The sequence below is a fragment of the Micromesistius poutassou genome (assembly GCF_964030765.1).
Source record: "Micromesistius poutassou genome assembly, chromosome: 14".
Lineage (NCBI taxonomy): Eukaryota > Metazoa > Chordata > Actinopteri > Gadiformes > Gadidae > Micromesistius > Micromesistius poutassou.
This window is the reverse complement of record NC_140284.1, coordinates 18,827,087-18,847,122: the sequence shown is the minus strand read 5'-3', so window position 1 is coordinate 18,847,122 and position 20,036 is coordinate 18,827,087. Positions and strand designations below refer to the sequence as shown.

At 49.2% G+C, this 20,036-nt stretch overlaps 2 protein-coding genes across 13 annotated transcripts in view; one reads left to right on the top strand and one right to left on the bottom strand.

Annotated features, from left to right (window-relative positions):
• usp9 (ubiquitin specific peptidase 9) overlaps nucleotides 1–16,853 on the top strand; it is a 40,101-nt gene extending 23,248 nt beyond the window's left edge. For 3 of the 12 annotated variants that reach the window (XM_084478804.1, XM_084478797.1, XM_084478801.1), the window contains exons 28-47: nucleotides 74–182; nucleotides 294–440; nucleotides 596–742; nucleotides 853–1,060; nucleotides 1,633–1,865; nucleotides 2,543–2,754; nucleotides 3,229–3,402; nucleotides 3,506–3,647; nucleotides 4,165–4,921; nucleotides 5,913–6,036; nucleotides 6,157–6,382; nucleotides 6,639–6,768; nucleotides 7,976–8,161; nucleotides 9,150–9,406; nucleotides 10,803–10,891; nucleotides 10,982–11,138; nucleotides 11,266–11,478; nucleotides 12,872–12,982; nucleotides 14,295–14,393; nucleotides 14,531–16,853. In XM_084478804.1, the coding sequence (XP_084334930.1) occupies nucleotides 74–182; nucleotides 294–440; nucleotides 596–742; nucleotides 853–1,060; nucleotides 1,633–1,865; nucleotides 2,543–2,754; nucleotides 3,229–3,402; nucleotides 3,506–3,647; nucleotides 4,165–4,921; nucleotides 5,913–6,036; nucleotides 6,157–6,382; nucleotides 6,639–6,768; nucleotides 7,976–8,161; nucleotides 9,150–9,406; nucleotides 10,803–10,891; nucleotides 10,982–11,138; nucleotides 11,266–11,478; nucleotides 12,872–12,982; nucleotides 14,295–14,393; nucleotides 14,531–14,833 (4,024 nt within the window). In that variant the 3' untranslated portion in view covers nucleotides 14,834–16,853. The remainder of the gene's footprint in view (nucleotides 1–73; nucleotides 183–293; nucleotides 441–595; nucleotides 743–852; nucleotides 1,061–1,632; nucleotides 1,866–2,542; nucleotides 2,755–3,228; nucleotides 3,403–3,505; nucleotides 3,648–4,164; nucleotides 4,922–5,912; nucleotides 6,037–6,156; nucleotides 6,383–6,638; nucleotides 6,769–7,975; nucleotides 8,162–9,149; nucleotides 9,407–10,802; nucleotides 10,892–10,981; nucleotides 11,139–11,265; nucleotides 11,479–12,871; nucleotides 12,983–14,294; nucleotides 14,394–14,530) is intronic. The other 9 variants (XM_084478808.1, XM_084478807.1, XM_084478800.1 and 6 more) reach the window with 7 other exon arrangements.
• Nucleotides 16,854–17,206: 353 nt separating this feature from the next.
• Nucleotides 17,207–19,394, bottom strand: rpl8 (ribosomal protein L8). The gene is made up of 6 exons (XM_084478452.1): nucleotides 19,361–19,394; nucleotides 18,704–18,847; nucleotides 18,444–18,585; nucleotides 17,841–18,059; nucleotides 17,554–17,669; nucleotides 17,207–17,416 (listed from the first exon to the last, which is right to left on the bottom strand). Exons 2-6 carry the CDS (start codon nucleotides 18,839–18,841, stop codon nucleotides 17,258–17,260), a joined length of 774 nt encoding a protein of 257 aa, XP_084334578.1. The 5' UTR covers nucleotides 18,842–18,847; nucleotides 19,361–19,394; the 3' UTR covers nucleotides 17,207–17,257.
• Nucleotides 19,395–20,036: the final 642 nt, after the last annotated feature.

The window sequence follows — 20,036 nt, the reverse complement described above, 5'->3', positions numbered from 1 at the left end:
GGTGTTGGTAAGCCGGAACAGCGGCGTTTCGTCGAGGTCTCGGTGAAACTTGATGGATCCCGTGTGTCTGCAGGTCGGTGCGTCAGATGGCCCAGGAGCAGTTCTTCCTGATGGCTACCAGGTGTTGCATGGGCCAAAGGCCCCTTCTCTTCTTCATCACCCTCCTCTTCACCGTGCTCGGGGTGAGTGCCTCAACCCGCTTCTGTTCTGTTCGCATCTGTTCGATACGTTCCCTTCAGCCAGCGGCTCCTAACCTCTCGTGATCTTTGCCACCGGACGCCAATCGTTTCCAGAGCACTGCCAAAGAGCGGGCCAAGCACGCGGGCGACTACTTCACCCTCCTCCGACACCTGCTCAACTACGCCTACAACAGCAACATCAACCTGCCCAACGCCGAGGTGCTGCTCAACAATGAGATCGACTGGCTCAAGAGGATCCGGGTAAGACGACCGCCTCGTTGTGCTTGGCTCCTTTTTCACAATGTCTTGTGTTGGTAACGACGGCCGGTCTAGAGTTCCGGCCTTCTTGGTGTCAGTGTGATGGTGTGTATAGTTAGTAGTGGGAGCGTGCTGAAGGATCCATCCGTGTGTCTCAGGATGAGGTCAAGCAGACGGGAGAGACGGGCGTGGAGGAGACCATCCTGGAAGGGCACATCGGCGTGACGAAGGAGCTGCTGGCCTTCCAGACCCCGGAGAAGAAGTACCACATCGGCTGTGAGAAGGGAGGCGCGAACCTCATCAAGGTGACCAGAAGGAGAGCGCCACGCCCCTGTGTCCAGGGTCCACGCCGGCTGTTGTTCCGAAAGGTGTTTTTCCTCCTTTTTTTAACCGTCCCCATCCTCCCTTATTCCAGGAGCTGATCGACGACTTCATCTTCCCGGCGTCCAACGTCTACCTGCAGTACATGAAGAGCGGCGAGTTCCCCACGGAGCAGGCCATTCCGGTGTGCAGCAGCCCCGCCTCCATCAACGCCGGCTTCGAGCTGCTGGTGGCCCTGGCCGTCGGCTGCGTCCGCAACCTCAAGCAGATAGTGGACACGCTGACGGACATGTACTACCGAGGTACTACCGACCGACTGGGCCACTTGTAAATGAATTGAATGAATGAATGTCTCATCTCTCATCTCATCGTCATCCGCTTATCCGGGGTCGGGTGGCGGGGGCAGCAGCTCAAGCAGGGGGCCCCAGACTTCCCTTTCCCGGGCCACATTGACCAGCTCTGACGGGGGGATCCCGAGGCGTTCCCAGGCCAGTGTTGAGATATAATCTCTCCACCTAGTCCTGGGTCTTCCCCGGGGTCTCCTCCCCACTGGTCGTGCCTGGAACACCTCCCAAGGGAGGCGTCCAGTGGGCATCCTTACCAGATGCCCGAACCACCTCAACTGACTCCTTTCTAAGCAGAGGAGCAGCGGCTCTAATCAGAGTTCCTCCCGGATGACTGAACTTCTCACCCTATCCCTAAGGGAGAAGCCAGCAGCCCTCCTGAGAAAACTCATCTCGGCCGCTTGTATCCGAGATGAATGAATGAATGAATGAATGAAAAAATGAAGTCCTGTATTAAAGAGCAGCTCCGTCTTGCGCTCTTGTCACAAAGCCCTTTCCCCCCCCCCCCCCCCCCTCCTCTTCCTCTCCAGGATGCGAGACCCTGACGGAGTGGGAGTACCTCCCCCCCGTGGGCCCGCGGCCCAACAAGGGCTTCGTGGGCCTGAAGAACGCGGGCGCCACCTGCTACATGAACTCGGTCATTCAGCAGCTCTACATGATCCCGCCCATCCGCAACGGCATCCTGGCCATCGAGGGCACGGGCACCGACGTGGACGACGACATGTCCGGGGACGAGAAGCCGGAGAACGAGGTAGGCGCCGAGGTACGGGATCCCTTTTTAACAGAGCACCTTCTCACCGACGACACCCGGCTGGCGACCAGACAGCATTCCACAGCGACTGCCGCCGTTGATCTTATCCACGATTTGGCACGTAGACTTCCTCAAACCTGTGAACTAGGGGTGTGACAAAAACCGATTTGAATCGAAAAAAATCGATTTTGATTTAAAAGATGCGAATCTTCTGACTCGAACTGAATCGAATCGTTCCATTTTAAAAATGTATCGTTCCTGAATCATATCGTACCCCCATGTATCGAGATACGCATCGAATCATCTTTTATTGGAGAGATGCACACCCCTAACAAATACACTTCTTCTCTAGACTCTTCTCTAGTCTTTGATAAATCTTTTTGAAGGAAATGCCACATTTAGAAGTTAATTCATTTTGTGAAATGATCTGTCTACTTTCAACAAGAAATCCATTGCATCACACCCTCTCGAATTGAGCCGTGCCACATCGAATCGAATCGAAATCCTTCTGCATCGAACTGAATCTAATCGTTCCATTTTAAAAATGTATCGTTCCTGAATCGTATCGTACCCCATGTATCGAGACACGCATCGAATCGTCTTTTACTGGAGAGATGCACACCCCTACTGTGAACACCCGCGTCCCCGTCCGTGCCTGTGTTTTCACCTCGTGGCTTGACTTCACGCAGGTGTGTGCTCCTACCTTACCGCAGAGTAACGTGGACCCGCGCGACGAGGTGTTCAGCTACCACCACCAGTTCGACGACAAGCCGGCCAGCAAGTCGGAGGACCGGAAGGAGTACAACATCGGCGTGCTGCGCCACCTGCAGGTCATCTTCGGCCACCTGGCTGCCTCCAGGCTGCAGTACTATGTCCCCAGGGGATTCTGGAAGCAGTTCAGGTACCAACAACCAGGCTAGTTAGTAGTGTGTGTGTGTGTGTGTGTGTGTGTGTGTGTGTGTGTGTGTGTGTGTGTGTGTGTGTATTTGCACTAAGAGTGGTTCCCGCTCTGTTCGATTGATTGCAGGGTTGATCAATCTAAAGGCAGGAATAAAACGAGGTGTCCTCTAATCCAGACTGGTAAAATAATATCGCGGTGAAGTGCAGTTCAAATGGACAGAAGCCAATTGTCTCCTATTTCGTCGCACAGCTGCCTGTGTGTAAATAATTTGGGAGCTAAAAATACAGCTCGACCTTTGACCTATGTCTGCTTTTTTTATGTCTAGATATTGAGCAGAAGCCCAAGCTTACTTTGCCACCACTTGTTTTTTTTTTTGCTTATCCTCTATCCTTCTCATGTTATTGCTACAAATCCTCCACCCTTTTCTGTTTTTAGTTTTACATGTACTCACTAATGCAATCGTTTGCTGTTCAGGTTATGGGGGGAGCCGGTGAACCTGCGGGAGCAGCACGATGCTCTGGAGTTCTTCAACTCGCTGGTGGACAGTCTGGACGAGGCCCTCAAAGCCCTCGGACACCCACCTATGCTCAGCAAGGTGCTGGGAGGCTCCTTTGCCGACCAGAAGATTTGTCAGGGTTGTCCCCACAGGTGCGCTCTCAAACGTTTTCTCACGACTTTGGTTTGGTGTTTGTGTTTTTTTTTTCTGGGGTTCTTGTGAGCTGATGCACCCTGTGTCCACCTTGTTCCTCAGGTATGAGTGTGAGGAGTCCTTCACCACGCTGAATGTAGACATCAGGAATCACCAGAACCTGCTGGACTCCATGGAGCAGTATGTGAAAGGGGACCTGCTGGAGGGAGCCAACGCCTACCACTGTGAGAAGTGCAACAAGAAGGTAATGCTAGAGCACACACTCAGCAGATACTTTGCCTCGCTTGCCTTCACATTAAACCTGGGGTAGGAGACTTTGGAGAAACTAGCCAGAGTAAGGTACACTTTGAAAGGATCTTACTGAAAAAATCCCTCCCTCCAGGCCTCCCTCAAAAGCCAATGCCCCAAAACACATTAATAGTTTCATTAGTTTTAGCAATAGGTATGCCTTGCCTTGAGGCAAACTAAGAAGGTAGATGAACACGGGTAGGCCATCCAATAGTTTAATTCGGGCCATTTGAAATGATTGGACAGGCTTATTACAGGCTTGCGATAGCCACTGATACTGGATCTTCTTTTAATTTATCTGATTGCTGTCAGGATGTATGTTGAATTTGAATAAATATGCCAAAAATGACTTTAAGGAGACGTGATTCAGAAGTGAGCATTTCCTTCATCTGCCCAGTTATCTTCTTGATGACGTCCAATGGGGGCTGAGGTGTTGAACTGTGACTCACGCCTGTCTCTGCGCTGCTCCCCAGGTGGACACGGTGAAGCGGCTGCTGATCAAGAAGCTGCCCCCGGTGCTGGCCATCCAGCTGAAGCGCTTCGACTACGACTGGGAGCGGGAGTGCGCCATCAAGTTCAACGACTACTTCGAGTTCCCCCGGGAACTGGACATGGAGCCGTACACGGTGGCGGGCGTGGCCAAGCTGGAGGGCGACGACGTCAACCCGGAGAACCAGGTGATCCAGCAGAACGAGCCCTCGGAGCCCTCGCCGCCCGGCAGCTCAAAGTACCGCCTGGTGGGGGTGCTGGTGCACTCGGGGCAGGCCAGCGGCGGCCACTACTACTCCTACATCATCCAGAGGAACGGCGGCGACGGCGAGCGCAACCGCTGGTACAAGTTCGACGACGGCGACGTGACGGAGTGCAAGATGGACGACGAGGAGGAGATGAAGAACCAGTGCTTCGGCGGCGAGTACATGGGCGAGGTGTTCGACCACATGATGAAGAGGATGTCGTACCGACGGCAGAAGCGCTGGTGGAACGCCTACATCCTGTTCTACGAGCGCATGGACTCCTTGGGCAAGGACAGCGAGCTGGTCAAGTACATCTCGGAGCTGACGCTGGCCAACAGCAAGCCCAACCAGGTCAAGATGCCGGGCGTCATCGAGTGCAGCGTGCGCAAGCAGAACGTCCAGTTCATGCACAACCGAATGCAATACAGCCTGGAATATTTCCAGTTCATTAAGAAACTCCTCACCTGTAACAGTGTCTATTTAAACCCCCCTCCAGGTATGCGTATGAACCTTAACTTATTATCTGTTCTGTAAACGGGAAATGACAAAATTCTGTTCCACGTATGCGTGATCTTCCCGTGGCCATTTTGAATGAAGTCTTCACCCCCGACGTGTTCTAAAATAAAGGGAACGCTGGCGCACTAGGCAGGGCCGTGTGTAGCTTCAGCGGCGGCAGGTTAGAAGTTATGAGCGGGCTCTTTGATCTGCCTCTGGATCCAACGATAATAAGTGGCAATGCATTATTAATGAGAGCTGGACCCATGAGTGCTGCAAAGGGGAAATTAACTATGGGGCTAGTCATCCGCGTAAAAGCACTTGTTTGGGATTTAACTTCTGAGATGATTTCGGTGCTGAAGAGCTCAGTCTTTAATCCACCGACTCGTTCAATGTGTTGGAGGACATTGAAAATGAAATGTGTAATTTTTTTTTTTCTCATCCTTAATTTATACACATTAATTATGTGCTCATGGGATTTTCCGTGAATTCCTGTCAGGGTCTGAATTATGGGACGGAAAAAGTAATATTTTACAGATGTATTACAACACAAATGTTGCACTAATTTACGTCTACTCTGTGCCTTGAACCTTAAAGGTGCAATGTGTGAGATTCAGCCCCTTATGCTTAGTAAGCGGGAGACTAACTGCCTGCGCAACTGTGCAAAGCAAACCAGCATAGCTGTGCCGGTAGGGTGGATTGAGTGGTAGGGGTTTAGGGGCCGTTCATGGTAAGATTCTTGTTGACCAGGGGGTGTGGGCTGGCCAGCATTTCTAATCCGTATAAATGATCAGTTATAGGGTGTGATTGTATTGCCAACATCATTGAAATCACTATTGATCAGCATTGACTTCAGATACGTCCAGTTAACGGGGCTTGTTGAAAACGCCCCGCGTTGCGACTTAAATTACGTGACGTGACGAAGACCACCCCGGTGGAATAAGACTCCAGGCCCTAAAGACTTTGCCTTTTCCACACTTTGTGTTCTCCAGGGCAAGACCACCTCTTGCCAGAGGCAGAGGAGATCGCTATGATTAGTGTCCAGCTGGCCGCCCGGTTCCTCTTCAGCACAGGGTTCCACACAAAGAAAGTAGTGCGTGGTCCCGCCAGCGACTGGTGAGTTCCCCCTGCTTTAAAAGAAGCGGCCTTGAAGCCACCGCCGACCGCGCTTCTTCCCTCCGTCTGATTGTCGTTAACGTAAACGTCTCCCTTTCCCCCCCCACTCCCGCCCCGCAGGTATGATGCCCTGTGCGTCCTTCTCAGACACAGTAAGAATGTCCGCTACTGGTTTGCACACAACGTCCTGTTCGCCTACGCCAACTGCTTCTCCGAGTACCTGCTGGAGTGCCCGAGCGCCGAGGTCCGCGGGGCCCTCGCCAAGCTCATCGTCTTCATCGCGCACTTTTCCCTCCAGGACGGCCCCTACCCCTCCCCCGTCACCTCCCCCGTGCCCGCCACTCAGGTTAGTCGCCTCCGGTCGCCTAGCAACCACATTTTTAAATCTTTTTATTTTTATCGGGAGCGAAAGCCGTCGCGCGGGGTTGTGTGATGACAACTTTTCACGAGCGGCTGACGGGCCGGATGAGGCCGGCTTGCGATCGGGAGCCTTTATGTTTTGAGTTGTTCTTTTGTGTTTTTAATGTTACGCTGTCGGTGCACATACTGTCAACTCTGAACGTCGTCGTGCCTCGTCTTGAACGCCGTCGTTGTTTCTGCAGGGCTGTGACAACCTGAGTCTGAGCGACCACCTCCTGCGCGCCGTGCTCAACCTGCTGAGGAGGGAGGTGTCCGAGCACGGCCGCCACCTGCAGCAGTACTTTAACCTCTTTGTGATGTACGCCAACCTGGGTAAGGACGGCAACGACGCTCACCCGCTCTTGTTGTGCGCACGTGCTGCTGCTCAGTATGCCCTCAGTGGCCCCGTTGGAACATTTACCGAAGGTGTTCCCCGTTGACTAATGTTTATTTATTGAAGGTTTTATTTGAATAGGGACACGTACAAAAACATAGATAAGCGTGAAACAATCATCTGATCGTATGCATCATAGTGTTTTTAGCCAAAGCTAATTCACGACACTTGTCCCTAGTAGGGCTTTTGGTTCAAAATAATACACATTAACATTATTACAAATAGGAAAATTAAAATGGAAGAGAAAATAGGACATACAGAGAGAGCACAGTGTAAAAACCAAATATGAGAGCAAGATTGTTGCTGAATGAGCCACAATTTTGTGTTTCTTTTGAATGTGAGAAATGTTTTCAAGGGGTCGGCAATGAGTTCCATAACTTTGTCCCTTTCATTGAAAAGGCAGTTTGAGCAAAAGATGTTCTGCGGAAGGGGATACTACGACTGCCTTTTGACGTTGCTCGGATGGTGGATCTTGTACCACTGTGTAGTCTTGTTATTGTCTTGCAGAGCAGTTGGGAGCAGCGTTATTTTAGACATTTGTAGACCAATTGAACTAAGATTAAGAAAATAAAGTTAAGACATAGACATGATGTTCATGCTTACTACGGTAATGGTTTTTAATCTTACCGTAGTGTTTAATTGATCAATTATTGAATAGGGTGTTTGCTCACTAACCCTAACACCGACCCTTATGCTAATGCTGTATAATAATGCCTTTCACTGCATTAAAGTGGGACTATGTCCCATGACATTCCACCAGTTGTGAGTGTGATTACCCGTTGCAAGCCGTTTTGAAAATCGGGCTCTTCTGACATCACAAGTGGGCGTGTCCACCTAGATGTGCGCTGGATAGATCAGTCCACCAGCCTACCCCAGTGGACTGTAAATGACAAACGTTGCTCATCTATCCGTCACACGTCTTGGTGGACACGTACCACTTGTGGTGTCAGAAGAGCCCGATTTCTAAAACGGCCTGTGACGGCTAATCACACTCACACCCGGTGGCATGTCATGGGACCTTTTTAACCTGGATTAATTAACGGTTAATGTACCCTTATTTTTAAATTGTTAGCGTTTTTTGTTACCTTTGTGCTAGAAACCACAAAGTCTAACCTGTTCCACCTCCCTGCTGCCTCCGACGGACAGGCCTGGCAGAGAAGACCCAGCTGCTCAAGCTGAGCGTCCCGGGCACCTTCATGCTGGTGGCGCTGGACGAGGGCCCCGGCCCCCCCATCAAGTACCAGTACGCTGAGCTGGGCAAGCTGTACACCGTGGTCTCCCAGCTGGTGCGCTGCTGCGACGTCTCCACGCGCATGCAGTCCTCCATCAACGGTGAGTGCCGCAGCGACGACTATAACGGCGTGTTCATGTTCGGCGAGGGGTAGGCGGTGTGGAGAAACTAGAAACTAGAGTACGCTGGATTATGAAACTATACAGCGGAGAGAAAAAAATCCCAACCCTCCCACTTCGGGCCTCCATGCAAAGCCTCTCCTCTTAAACACATGACTAACTCGCTAGTTGTAGCGACAGGTCTGACTAGCCTTAGCTGGCTAGGTATGTAGACAGACCGGTATGCCGTCGAATGGCTTGGGACTGGCTTGTCACAGGCCTGCAACAGATTTGCAACTTTTTTTTCCCCAAGCATTTGATTAATTGATTGCTTCAGAATTCAGAATGTAAATAGAGAAAAAATAAATATGGCAAAAAGAATGCTTATAAAAATAGACCTACCATACCTTCAGGCTAGCAGCAACACATACAGTAGCTATCGCAGCAAAGTGAAGCCACTGGCGTGACGAGGGAGGCCAAACGTGGGCTCCCTCGCGTGCTTGATCAAACCAGCCACTCTGAGCTCTCTATGCCGTGTGGGCAGAGCTTGGAACTTAGGGCTCCTGCTGACGGAAGAGTAACAATGCGGTCGGGTGGCATCGTTACTGGCGTGGGCGTAATGGGTGAGAGGGCGTTACGCGTGGCCGGTCCAAAACTCTGGAACTCCCTCCAACTTGTAGTGCATCAAAGCACTTTGCTGTCCACTTTCAAATCACTGCTCAAAACTCACCTATTCGCTCTGGCCTTTCACTCCTACCCCTAACGCGCCCCCCCCCCCCCCCCCTTTTATTTACTGTTTAGTCGTTTTGTTTTTTCTGTGTAGTGTCTGTTTATATTGTCCCTGTTTGATGTTTAATGTTATTTTGACCATTACTGTACAGTGTCTTTGGGTGACATGAATGGCGCTTTAAATCAAATGTATTATTATTATTATGATGATGATGAATCTTATCTTGAATGCTAAACATTGTGCTCTCCCTCCCACCACCAGGTAACCCCCCGCTAGCGAACCCTTACGGCGACGCCAACCTGACCACGCCGGTGATGCCGGTGCAGCAGCTGGTGGCTGAGATCCTGTTTGTGCGGACCAGCTACGTGAAGAAAATCATCGAGGACTGCAGCAACTCTGAGGAGACGGTGAAGCTGCTGCGCTTCAGCTGCTGGGAGAACCCCCAGTTCTCCTCCACGGTGCTCAGCGAGCTCCTCTGGCAGGTGAGGGACCAACCCTGCAGACGTGGTTCCCAACCGGTAACTGTTCACTGTCTGGCTCAGTGGTTCCCCAACCTGTCACTGTATTAACTTAACTGTCTGACTCATTGGTTCCCCAACCTGTCACTGTATTAACTTAACTGTCTGACTCATTGGTTCCCCGACCGGTAACTGTTCACTGTCTGTCTCGGTGGTTAACAACCTGTCTCTGTAGTCACTGTCTGTCTCGGTGGTTAACAACCTGTCTGTAGTCACTGGCTAACTCAGTGGTTAACAACCTGTCTCTGTAGTCACTGGCTAACTCAGTGGTTAACAACCTGTCTCTGTAGTCACTGGCTAACTCAGTGGTTAACAACCTGTCTCTGTAGTCACTGGTTAACTCAGTGGTTCCTTAACCTGTCTCTGTAGTCACTGGCTAACTCAGTGGTTAACAACCTGTCTCTGTAGTCACTGGCTAACTCAGTGGTTAACAACCTGTCTCTGTAGTCACTGGCTAACTCAGTGGTTAACAACCTGTCTCTGTAGTCACTGGTTAACTCAGTGGTTCCTTAACCTGTCTCTGTAGTCACTGGCTAACTCAGTGGTTAACAACCTGTCTCTGTAGTCACTGGCTAACTCAGTGGTTAACAACCTGTCTCTGTAGTCACTGGCTAACTCAGTGGTTAACAACCTGTCTCTGTAGTCACTGGCTAACTCAGTGGTTAACAACCTGTCTCTGTAGTCACTGGTTAACTCAGTGGTTAACAACCTGTCTCTAGTCACTGGCTAACTCAGTGGTTAACAACCTGTCTCTGTAGTCACTGGCTAACTCAGTGGTTAACAACCTGTCTCTGTAGTCACTGGCTAACTCAGTGGTTAACAACCTGTCTCTGTAGTCACTGGCTAACTCAGTGGTTCCTTAACCTGTCTCTGTAGTCACTGGCTAACTCAGTGGTTAACAACCTGTCTCTGTAGTCACTGGCTAACTCAGTGGTTAACAACCTGTCTCTGTAGTCACTGGCTAACTCAGTGGTTCCTTAACCTGTCTCTGTAGTCACTGGCTAACTCAGTGGTTAACAACCTGTCTCTGTAGTCACTGTCACTGTCTCTCAGTGGTAACCAACATTTCTTGGCTGTAAACCCATTTCTAGCTCTTAAAATGGATTTGACCTAAACTTTTCCCTCTACCTTCTGTGCGTCTGCTTCCACACAAATTGTTTTCAACAAATCAATGTCTGGTGGAAATGCCCTGGTGCATGTGGATGCACAGCTCTGTTATTTTGAATTGCTCATCACTATGAATCATAGGCAGTTTGTTTGTATATGCCATGCTAATGAGACCTTTTAAAAATATATACATGTTTTTGCTGATATTATGGATCATGAAATATCTCTGACGATCACATGGATGGGGCGAGTGCCTGAGGCTTATGTGTGAGCGTTGTGTGTCGTGTAGGTGGCGTATTCTTACACCTATGAGCTGAGGCCTTACCTGGACCTGCTGCTACAGATCCTGCTCATCGAGGATTCCTGGCAAACGCACCGGTAAGGCTGCTGGCCTGCGAGTGGGTGGGTGACATTTGCTTCGCATCAACCCATCCTGAGCCTAAATCTGTCCCTTCTCCGGTCGCGCAGGATCCACAATGTGCTCAAGGGCATCCCCGATGACAGGGACGGGCTGTTTGACACCATTCAGCGCTCCAAAAACCACTATCAGAAGCGGGCGTACCAGTGCATCAAGTGCATGGTGGCGCTCTTCAGCAACTGCTCCGTGGCGTACCAGATCCTGCAGGTGAGCCTCGGCAAGTCCCTCGGTTGTGACGCCAGCACACGCCACCCACAGCGGTGCCCCCCCCCCCCCCCCCCCCCCACCCCTCACTCACCGTGCCTTTTGTTGGGACTCGGGCTTGTGTCCACAGAGCAACGGTGACCTGAAGCGCAAGTGGACGTGGGCGGTGGAGTGGCTGGGGGACGAGCTGGAGAGGAGACCCTACACGGGGAACCCCCAGTACACCTACAACAACTGGTCGCCCCCCGTCCAGAGCAACGAGACCTCCAACGGCTACTTCCTGGAGCGATCCCACAGCGCCCGCATGACCCTGGCCAAGGCCTGCGAGCTCTGTCCCGAGGAGGTAATGAGCCGAGGGGCACCGCCTCCATAACCACTCTTCCCCCCCCCCCCCTCCCCCCCCCCTCCTCCTCATCATCATGTGCTCCATAAACCCTCTCTATGCCGGGGGTTGATGCTATCAACAGAGGCCTGGGGTCGTATTCAGATTTGATCATGACATTGAACTTGTCCGTCGCGGTGGCGATACGCCCCGCTGGAAGTATCTAAACCGTCTGGACAAGATGTCTTGGTACCACGGTGGATCCTTGATGCTATGGCTGTAGTTTACTGTCAAGAAATGTCTCTTGCCACACAAACCAGAACCGGGACTAAAAGAATAGTTGACAGATATCTGATTTGAGTTATGCAGATCATGGCCGCCTGTAACCAGACACTGCCTTGTGAACAAAACCCAAAGTTTTACAAAGCACTTGTACTTTCACTTCTGGTGCAGTCCCTGTTAATCAAAGGAACTGTATTATTAAAGGCAACTAGTGAATAATTGACATGCACCACCCAAAAAGTGGGTGGTGCATGAAGATCTTAGACTTCTATCCAGATTCGACATGGGTTGTATAAAACATCAGAATCTTGTGGAGTCCTCTGCGGGCACACTTTATCTTTTCCATTTACAAAGCACTTTTTTATACCCATTGAGAGATGTCAATTTGGCTTGAGGCACCGTAACACAACTTTTTTACTTGATGAAAGCCTAGTTTTAACCTTGCTCACAACCAAGTTAACCCTGACCCACCCTACCCGGTATTTAACACTAGGAAATGGTTCTAAAGCATTATTTATGTTTTTATCTTCAATGATCCACATTGAAAGAAGCTCGGGGGTTTGGGATTTTCTTGTGAATACGACCCCAGCTGTTCATCGCTCCTCTAACTCTCTAATTCTCTAACTTGACGTACGTACACCCTATCAGTGGTACATCAGTGAGGGACATTGTGTCGTTAACCTGTGGACACTTCTGCTAATGCACAATCATGTCGCTGTGTGTTTTCCTTTAGAGTTGTAGGCTTGCAGGGCTTGCAGTTAAATAGAAAAGTGTACACGCTTTTGTTAAAGGTTTATTTGAGTTGTTTGTTTTTATTCAGTTTTTCCTTACTATAGTTAGGGCTTTTGAGTTTTCGACATTCTTATTCGAGTGTTTTGCCCCCTGCAGGTGTATATATTTACTACATTTTCCTCTTTTTTTGTTCATTGACCTGCATAATAACACAAGTAATATGTCAATAATGTGATAAGCCAAATTGATTTGATATTTGATTCCTAATTGATTTGTTGATTTAAAAAAAAAAAAGAATGTATTCCAAATCAAACGATTTGTGAGATTTGACAAAACGAGAAACGATGACAAGCTGGAATGGTTGAATGAACATGCACTATTAACTGCCATTTCAAAATAGTGTCACTTAACGAAGCACGAGGCTGTGTCTGAAGAAGACGCCACGATGCCGAAATCGTCCTCGCCACAGCAGCTTTTGCCGGGGGAAGGCACGGGACAGCAGCAGCACACTGTAAGACTCAGATACCCCGACTGCAAGCTTCCTCCGCCACTGTCGCCGACACCTCGCCCACCCATCACATGACAGGCAAGGTGGTAGACCGATCAGACAGACGGACGGACGGACGGGACAGACAGACAGACAGGCGGCCAGACTGACTCCCAGCGGCCGGTGGTCAAGGGGAGAGGAGGCAGACCGCCGCTTATCGCTTGTCTGCTTCCCCGCCAAACATGGTGGTCGTTAATCCTTTTCCCCAGCTGCGGTGAGTGGTGAGAACAGCTTTGTGCTGCGGCCCAGTGGTCAGTCCAGGCAGCAGAGCTCAGAGCCAGGCAGCCATCTTCAGCCTAACACCGATTTTAAAACCAGCAGAGCTGCTTGCTTTCCCTCCCTCTCTCCCAACGCAAAGCGTGGCGCAGTCAGCCGCCGGCACGACTGATCGAAAACTCGAAGCCTTGGCTATAGTTTATGAAGGGCTAGTTTTACTGGCAGGATTACAATAGAGGTTAACACCTTTTTCAGCTCCTAAATGTAGCAAGCGCATCTGTTTTCCTTGGCTTTCTCGCATTTGTTAAGGCTCTTGCTCTTTTACCGACCCTCATAGAACGTCCAAGGACTAACGGAGTCGTCATTGAGTTATACTTGAAGTATAACTGTCGAAGACGAATCACTATAGTAACCCAGAGTAGGTTGTCATGGTAACGCTCCCCCTCCCGATCTTGATCGATATCCTGCATCCGCCGTCAGTTTGTGTATTCCGTTTATACTTGCATTGTGGTGTGATGGATTTATTTCTAATGTCACTAATACGTAGCTTTACAAACATGCAGATGGGTCAGTGTTGAGCCCAGCAGGACAGCCCTCTATCCCAAACCTCGCTTTGTCTGACTCTTTGTCTTTCTGTGGGGAGTTTGGTTCCTGTGGCTAGTTATGCATGCAATGCATAGGACAGGTTTTCCTCGCGGAGATGGATACAGTACACGTCGTTGCATTCAGTGCAGTACATCTCCATGGCTCACGTTGGTCCAGTTTTCTATCAAACGAATGTCCACATCCACCTTACCCCGATCTCTGAATATTCAGGCCTGCGGTACCGTAGGGCTGCAGTGTAATACATCTCATTCATTTTGTAATGAAACGGTCTGAAGGATTAGTCTCCCACACAATTATTTCCTGCTTACCTCCTAGTTTACGATCCCAGATAGACCTCATAAGTGCTGTTCACCGGGGCGTCCTCTGCACCAGCTCACTCCAAATAATACCTACAATTTTAGACCGTGAGTCACGGGGGGGTCCGTTTATAAACCGTGTGTTGAACCGTCCCCAGGAGCCGGATGACCAGGAGGCCACTGAAGACCAGGACTCTTCCCCTCCAGAGGACACCTCCCTCTACCCGCACTCTCCTGGAACCACTCAGTTTCAGCAGGTACAGCCCCAGCCCCTCACCACACCACACCCCCCCACACCCCCGACACGCCCATGTTCAGACAGGGCCGGTGTGTGTGTGTGTGTAACTGCTCTGATTGTTGTTGTTGTTGTTGTTGTTGTTTTTTCTCCCATCAGAACAACCACCCCCACGGGCAGCCCTACACGGGGCCCGCTGCCCAGCACATGAACAACCCACAGCGCCCCGGTCCTGCCACCGCCCCGGTCACGGGCCCCTCCCTGACCCCGACGCAGACCCCGAGCCTGACGCCCGCCCCGGGCCCCGCTCCCGGCCCGGGCCAGGTCCAGGTCCAGGGCCCGGGGCTGGGCCTGGGCCTGGGCCCGGGGCCCGGGCCGCGAGCACAAGAGAACTGGGAGAGCACTGAGGAGGTGACCCCGGCGCCCGCCCCTGCTCCAGCGCCGACTCCGCCCAAGGAGTAACACACGGCCTCCTTCCTCCCCAGCCTCCTCCTCCTCCTTCCTTCCTCCTCCTCCTCTGCTGTGCCTCGAGCCTCCGTCTCCCTGCTCTCCCTTTTTCTCCTCCCCCAGATCGACAGAGCTTCTCATCAGAACGTGCCGTCTCTGTCTCTCTCTCTCTCTCTCCCCCTTTCTCTCTCCCTCCGTCTCTCTCCCCCCCTCTCTCTCTCTCTCCGGGCCCCAGGGCAGGGCAGAGCGTGGCCCACGGGCCCCCTCTCCAGGCCAACTCACCAGAGTCTCTCCCCCAGCGTCCTGCTAGTGTGCAGTGGGTCTGTGGAGGGGGGGGGGGTGTTGCTTCCCCCTGGTCTGGAGATGCCGGCCCACGTGACGGGGGGGGGGGGGGGGGGGGAGGGCCAGTCTAAGGCTGCGGAGGCGAGCGAGCGGAAAGTTGTAATTTAAAAAAAAATGTAAACAAAAAAGGAAAATGTACCCAGACCTGACAATGCTGATGCGCTTGTCGACACGACAAAAAGGTGTACATAGTATGTTAATGTTTTGACTGTTCAAGTCCCCCTGTAGCATAACTGCCTGGTTTGCTGTTGGGAGATGTTGCAGATCTGATGAAAAACAAAATGGATACTATAAATAAACAACAAAAAAAATCCAAAAAAAAATAAACTCTGTAAGAAGACAAACTCCTCTTTGTTTTATCACCCATGCTCCGCAGTGAGGTTTGGTCTGCCGTCAGACAGTTACTGGTCATTCAACTGTAGGAGGACGCATTGTTATCATAAATGTATTATTAAGATCCTTGGCAACCATATGACCCATGCCAAATCAACACACAACACACACGCTGTGGTTGGTTTAAGAGTGAGACGTGGAATGGTTAGGGTGAAGTTTTACGGTGTTTTGGTTGATGTGAAAAAGCGGTGATGCAACATTGTTCTGAAACTCATTGCCTTTCTTTTCTTTCTTTTTTTGGTTCTTTTTTTTTTTTTTTTGTTCTGGTAATTAATTCAATCCTTTCTTGAAGCTCTAGTTAATATGCTGTAACATTTAGCATGGCTTCTCACCAGAATAGTGTAGCCCAAGGGAAGACTTGTGACCATAACAAAAAAGCTGTTGCTCTTAATCCACAGCTCCAGAGGGGACTCGCCCTCTGGGATTACTTTGTTTATTTTTTACTCATCTACCCCTTGTACATTGAGGGCGCTATTTTGAACCAATGTATGAATAAGTGGCTTTTTCAATTGCACATTATAAACCTCCAACTTCACATTCGGCAGTCCGTTTTTTGGTGGGATAGACAGACAATTCTGAGAAGAAAAAAAAAATTTAAACATGCAACAGAATTGCCACTGGTGTACACCTGGTGTACCATAGACTGTGGTTTGCTTCTGTCTCTCTTCAGTAGAGCCAATTTCCTAGACTTATTTGCCCATCAACTTCCATTCTCATGGAGCTGGCCAGACCAGGTGCCTTTGACTGCTGTCCAGGAGAGGCGACTGATCCTGAGCAGCGGTTTCTAGACATCTCTGCCTCCACCTCCAAGGGGAATAGGTCCCACAGCAGGGTTGTACTTTAATAGAAGCTGGTTAGTCATGTTGCAACTTGAGCTAAAGTGTAATTCTGTAGGAGTAAAAGCTAACCATCAGTAAATACTGTATTTAATTGGTAACTTGAATGCGTGTATTTTTGGGATTTCTTGTCTAAAACATACCAAATACTCCTGCAAATGAAAATATTCTGCCCACCGTATTATATTTAAATATTTTGCTCTTATTTTATAGAATTTATTTTGTTGTATTTCACAAAAAATAGATTTGATTTAAGAGGAACATTTTTGTCCGTGTTATTTTTAAAGAGGATATTGACTGTACAGAGTTCTGCGCCCTGTTTTTTGCCGACTTTTGTTTTGGCCATGGTGTGACGTTGAATTCTGGAGCTACAGTCGCGATGTGAACTTTCACTTTGAGGTTTTTTGTGCACAGAAATATAACAGAAGCATTGCGCCCTTAGCAAATAAAGAACATGGAATCTTGTTTGTGTCTTTTGTACTAATGTTTAAGTTGAAAACTTGAAGCTTGGCAAATAAATCTGCTAGTATGCAACTTACCAATTTCTGATGACCTAAGGCAAGACTAAACATACTTAACAAGTTGTCTTGGCCAGTTTGTAATTTACTGACCGTTCACTCTATTCTGATTGGTCACTAATGGCGGTGAAAGGCCTTCGCCATATTACCCTCATCGTGGTTTATTCATTTACCTACAACCTAAGTCCAAAGATACAAATAGTTTACTTTGGGGCAATTCTTCTGATGTTTTCCAAATACAGCCATCCTTCCATCCAACTTTACACTTAACATGGGCACAATAAAAAGACAAACAGGTATTTTTTGGGAATAATTTTCTTTTTTTTTTATTATCATCAAGAATCTCAGACTTAGTTCTCCTTCTCCTGGACAGTCTTTGTTCCGCGCAGTCTGCCGGTACGGCGGGCAGCGATGAGACCAACCTTGCGACCAGCAGGTGCGTCCCTCCTGATGGTTGAGGGCTTACCGATATGCTGATGGTTACCACCACCGAAGGGATGCTCAACGGGCTGCACGGAGGAGAGGAAGAAAGGCCACGTCAGATTTCCAAAAGGAACACCCGTTATCGTCCCAATAATGTTAATAAAGTACATAGTATGAACTCCATCATGCAAGTCACTTCAATTTCAAAACGTAGGGTACATACGTTCATGGCGACACCACGGACGCGTGGCCAGCAATTCCTCTTGGCCTTGTACTTGTGGTAAGCACGACCGGCCTTCAGGATGGGCTTGTCAATACGTCCACCGCCAGCGACCACACCTGCAAAGGAGCCCAGCCGTTAAAACACGGCCAGTATGTTGCCACGAAATGAATGAGGTGCGGTCAACAAAACGTCCACATTTGTTTGCAATGGATTCTTCTTTTGAGTTGAAAAAGCAGCTGGGGTTGAAATGCCAACAAATCTGATGTCTCCCAAGGAAAACGTCTTACCGACAACGGCTCTGTTGGCAGAGGCAATGACCTTCTTGGAGCCGGAGGGCAGCTTTACCCTGGACTTCTTGGTCTCTGGGTTGTGAGAGATGACCGTGGCGTAGTTTCCAGAGGCACGGGCGAGCTTGCCCCTGTCTCCGGGCTTCTCCTCCACACAGCAGATGATGGTACCCTCGGGCATGGTTCCGACGGGCAGGACATTGCCGATGTTCAGCTGAGCTGTGGATCAGAAGGTCGACAAATTATTCAACTGCTGGTAGTAGTGGGACGGTGTAACACCAACACAAAGAGAACCCTAATGTCAAGCTGAACCCACGTCTAAGATAAGCTGTTAAACTCTACAACAGGGGATGCTGTACCAGCCCCAGCTCAACGCACGTACATCAAGCGAGAAGAAGACCATCAAAGGCCATCATTGATTCCTTATGATGATGCATAATAAAGAGTTTCTAGCACCAACAGCCCGCAACATCTTTATAATAACCTGCAAATGGTTCGCAGGAGCTGCACAGGCAGGAAGAACACTCCAGAGAAACACCATTAGACTACCATATCATACCAACATCTATTCAGCTTCAGAAACCAGCCAACCCCCCACCTTACCCTTCTTGCCGCAGTAGATGAACTGTCCGGTGTGGATGCCCTCGGCGGCAATGAAGAGCTCCGTCCTCTTCTTGAAGCGGTACGGGTCACGGAACGCCACCTTGGCGAGAGGCGCGCCACGGCCGGGGTCGTGGATGATGTCCTGTGACGTGAAGGGGGTGTCCCACGTGTTAAAAAGTGCCATTCAACAGGCCCGCGTCGTTCAAAAATAAAAGCGCTTGGGAAAAACTGAATGAAAACGGGACAGCCGTGTGACTTACCTTCACGATCCCCTTGATGTAACCATGACGTTCGGCGAAGTCAATGTGACGGAGCTTGGCGGCTCCTTTCCTGTGATGGACGTGGGCTTTGAACACCGAGCCCGCACCTTTACGCTGTCCTCTGATAACACGTCCCATCGTGTACTGAAACCGACAAAAAGAATAATGTCCCAAGTTAGTTCAACGTCTCTAGAGTCTTGAATGTAATGTGTTTGTTCACTCAATCTACAATCCAAGTTCATCTATTTCCAAGCGCCACAATTCACGGGTGAAGTTAACTTGGCTAGCTGGTGCATGTTGTGCCGGTTAGCATTACTGAGCTGGATAAACAATTATCTAGGTAACGTGCAATAACCAATTAATGTAGTTGAACAGGCTACTTCGGAACTACACATTGTCTGCGTATGAGTTTGTCTAGTTTTTAAATCGGCTCCGAGACCGGCCGTTCACCCGACGGTGCTACCAGGCCGTGTCACCGACCCACAAATTACATGTCATTTTAGCGCGATAAATCTATTGTTTTTGTTGAAATACTCAATGCGTGTTTTTCGTAGGCCTTTATTAAACATAGTCTATGGGTTTTTGCGTTCGGATGAATTACGCAGGAGCGTGATTAAAGCAGATTTGCTGTAGAGGAAAAACGTAAACGTCTCATACCTAAACCCCGATGGCTGAAAGAGGAAGTGCTCGGTGGCGGCGGAGGTTTTCTTCCGGGGAAATAAAGAGAGGGCTGATGGGAAGTGTTCGGGAAAACGCTTTTACAAGTTACACATTTAAGTATGAAATATCAAAAACACGGGGATGACTATTTCTTTTATTTCTTTTTTAAAACAAAAAAAAATCAATAACGTCATATGTTGTATTGGATGTTAAAATTTTCGACCAGTAGCGTTCGTAATATATTTTTTATTATTGTGCGTGGTTTCTTAAAGTGTTTTGAACATTTGACAATAATAAATTCCGATATTTTGTTATCGTGTAAAATGTGGATAATTATCTATCGGACTTAATAGTCTGCACAAAATTCATCGTAATTATGAAAAAATATTATACTGTTCAGTTATTTTCCAGCAGGTGGAGCAACTATGGCAACTAGAAGAGTATCGGTGAACTAAAAAACACCACTTCCATGTTGAAATAAAAATAATCCATCAATTAGAATTATCGTTGAAGGGATAACCATACTTGGAAAAACAATAGATACGATGGAATCCGGTTATTTGGGGACAAATAGGCTGCTCCCAAAAAAAACAAAAAAACAGAGAAACTGCTTTTGCGTGAATGCAACAAGTCTGTGGCATAGTCTGTAAATACTGATAAATAGCTATTGATA

Coding starts and splice junctions, on each gene's coding strand:
- rpl8 (XM_084478452.1), bottom strand. CDS start 18,841: ATGGGACGTGTTATCAGAGGACAGCGTAAAGGTGCGGGCTCGGTGTTC. Junction 18,586..18,703: donor ACATCAAGGGGATCGTGAAG/GTAAGTCACACG, acceptor TTCACGTCACAG/GACATCATCCACGACCCCGG. Junction 17,670..17,840: donor TGCCAACAGAGCCGTTGTCG/GTAAGACGTTTT, acceptor GCTCCTTTGCAG/GTGTGGTCGCTGGCGGTGGA.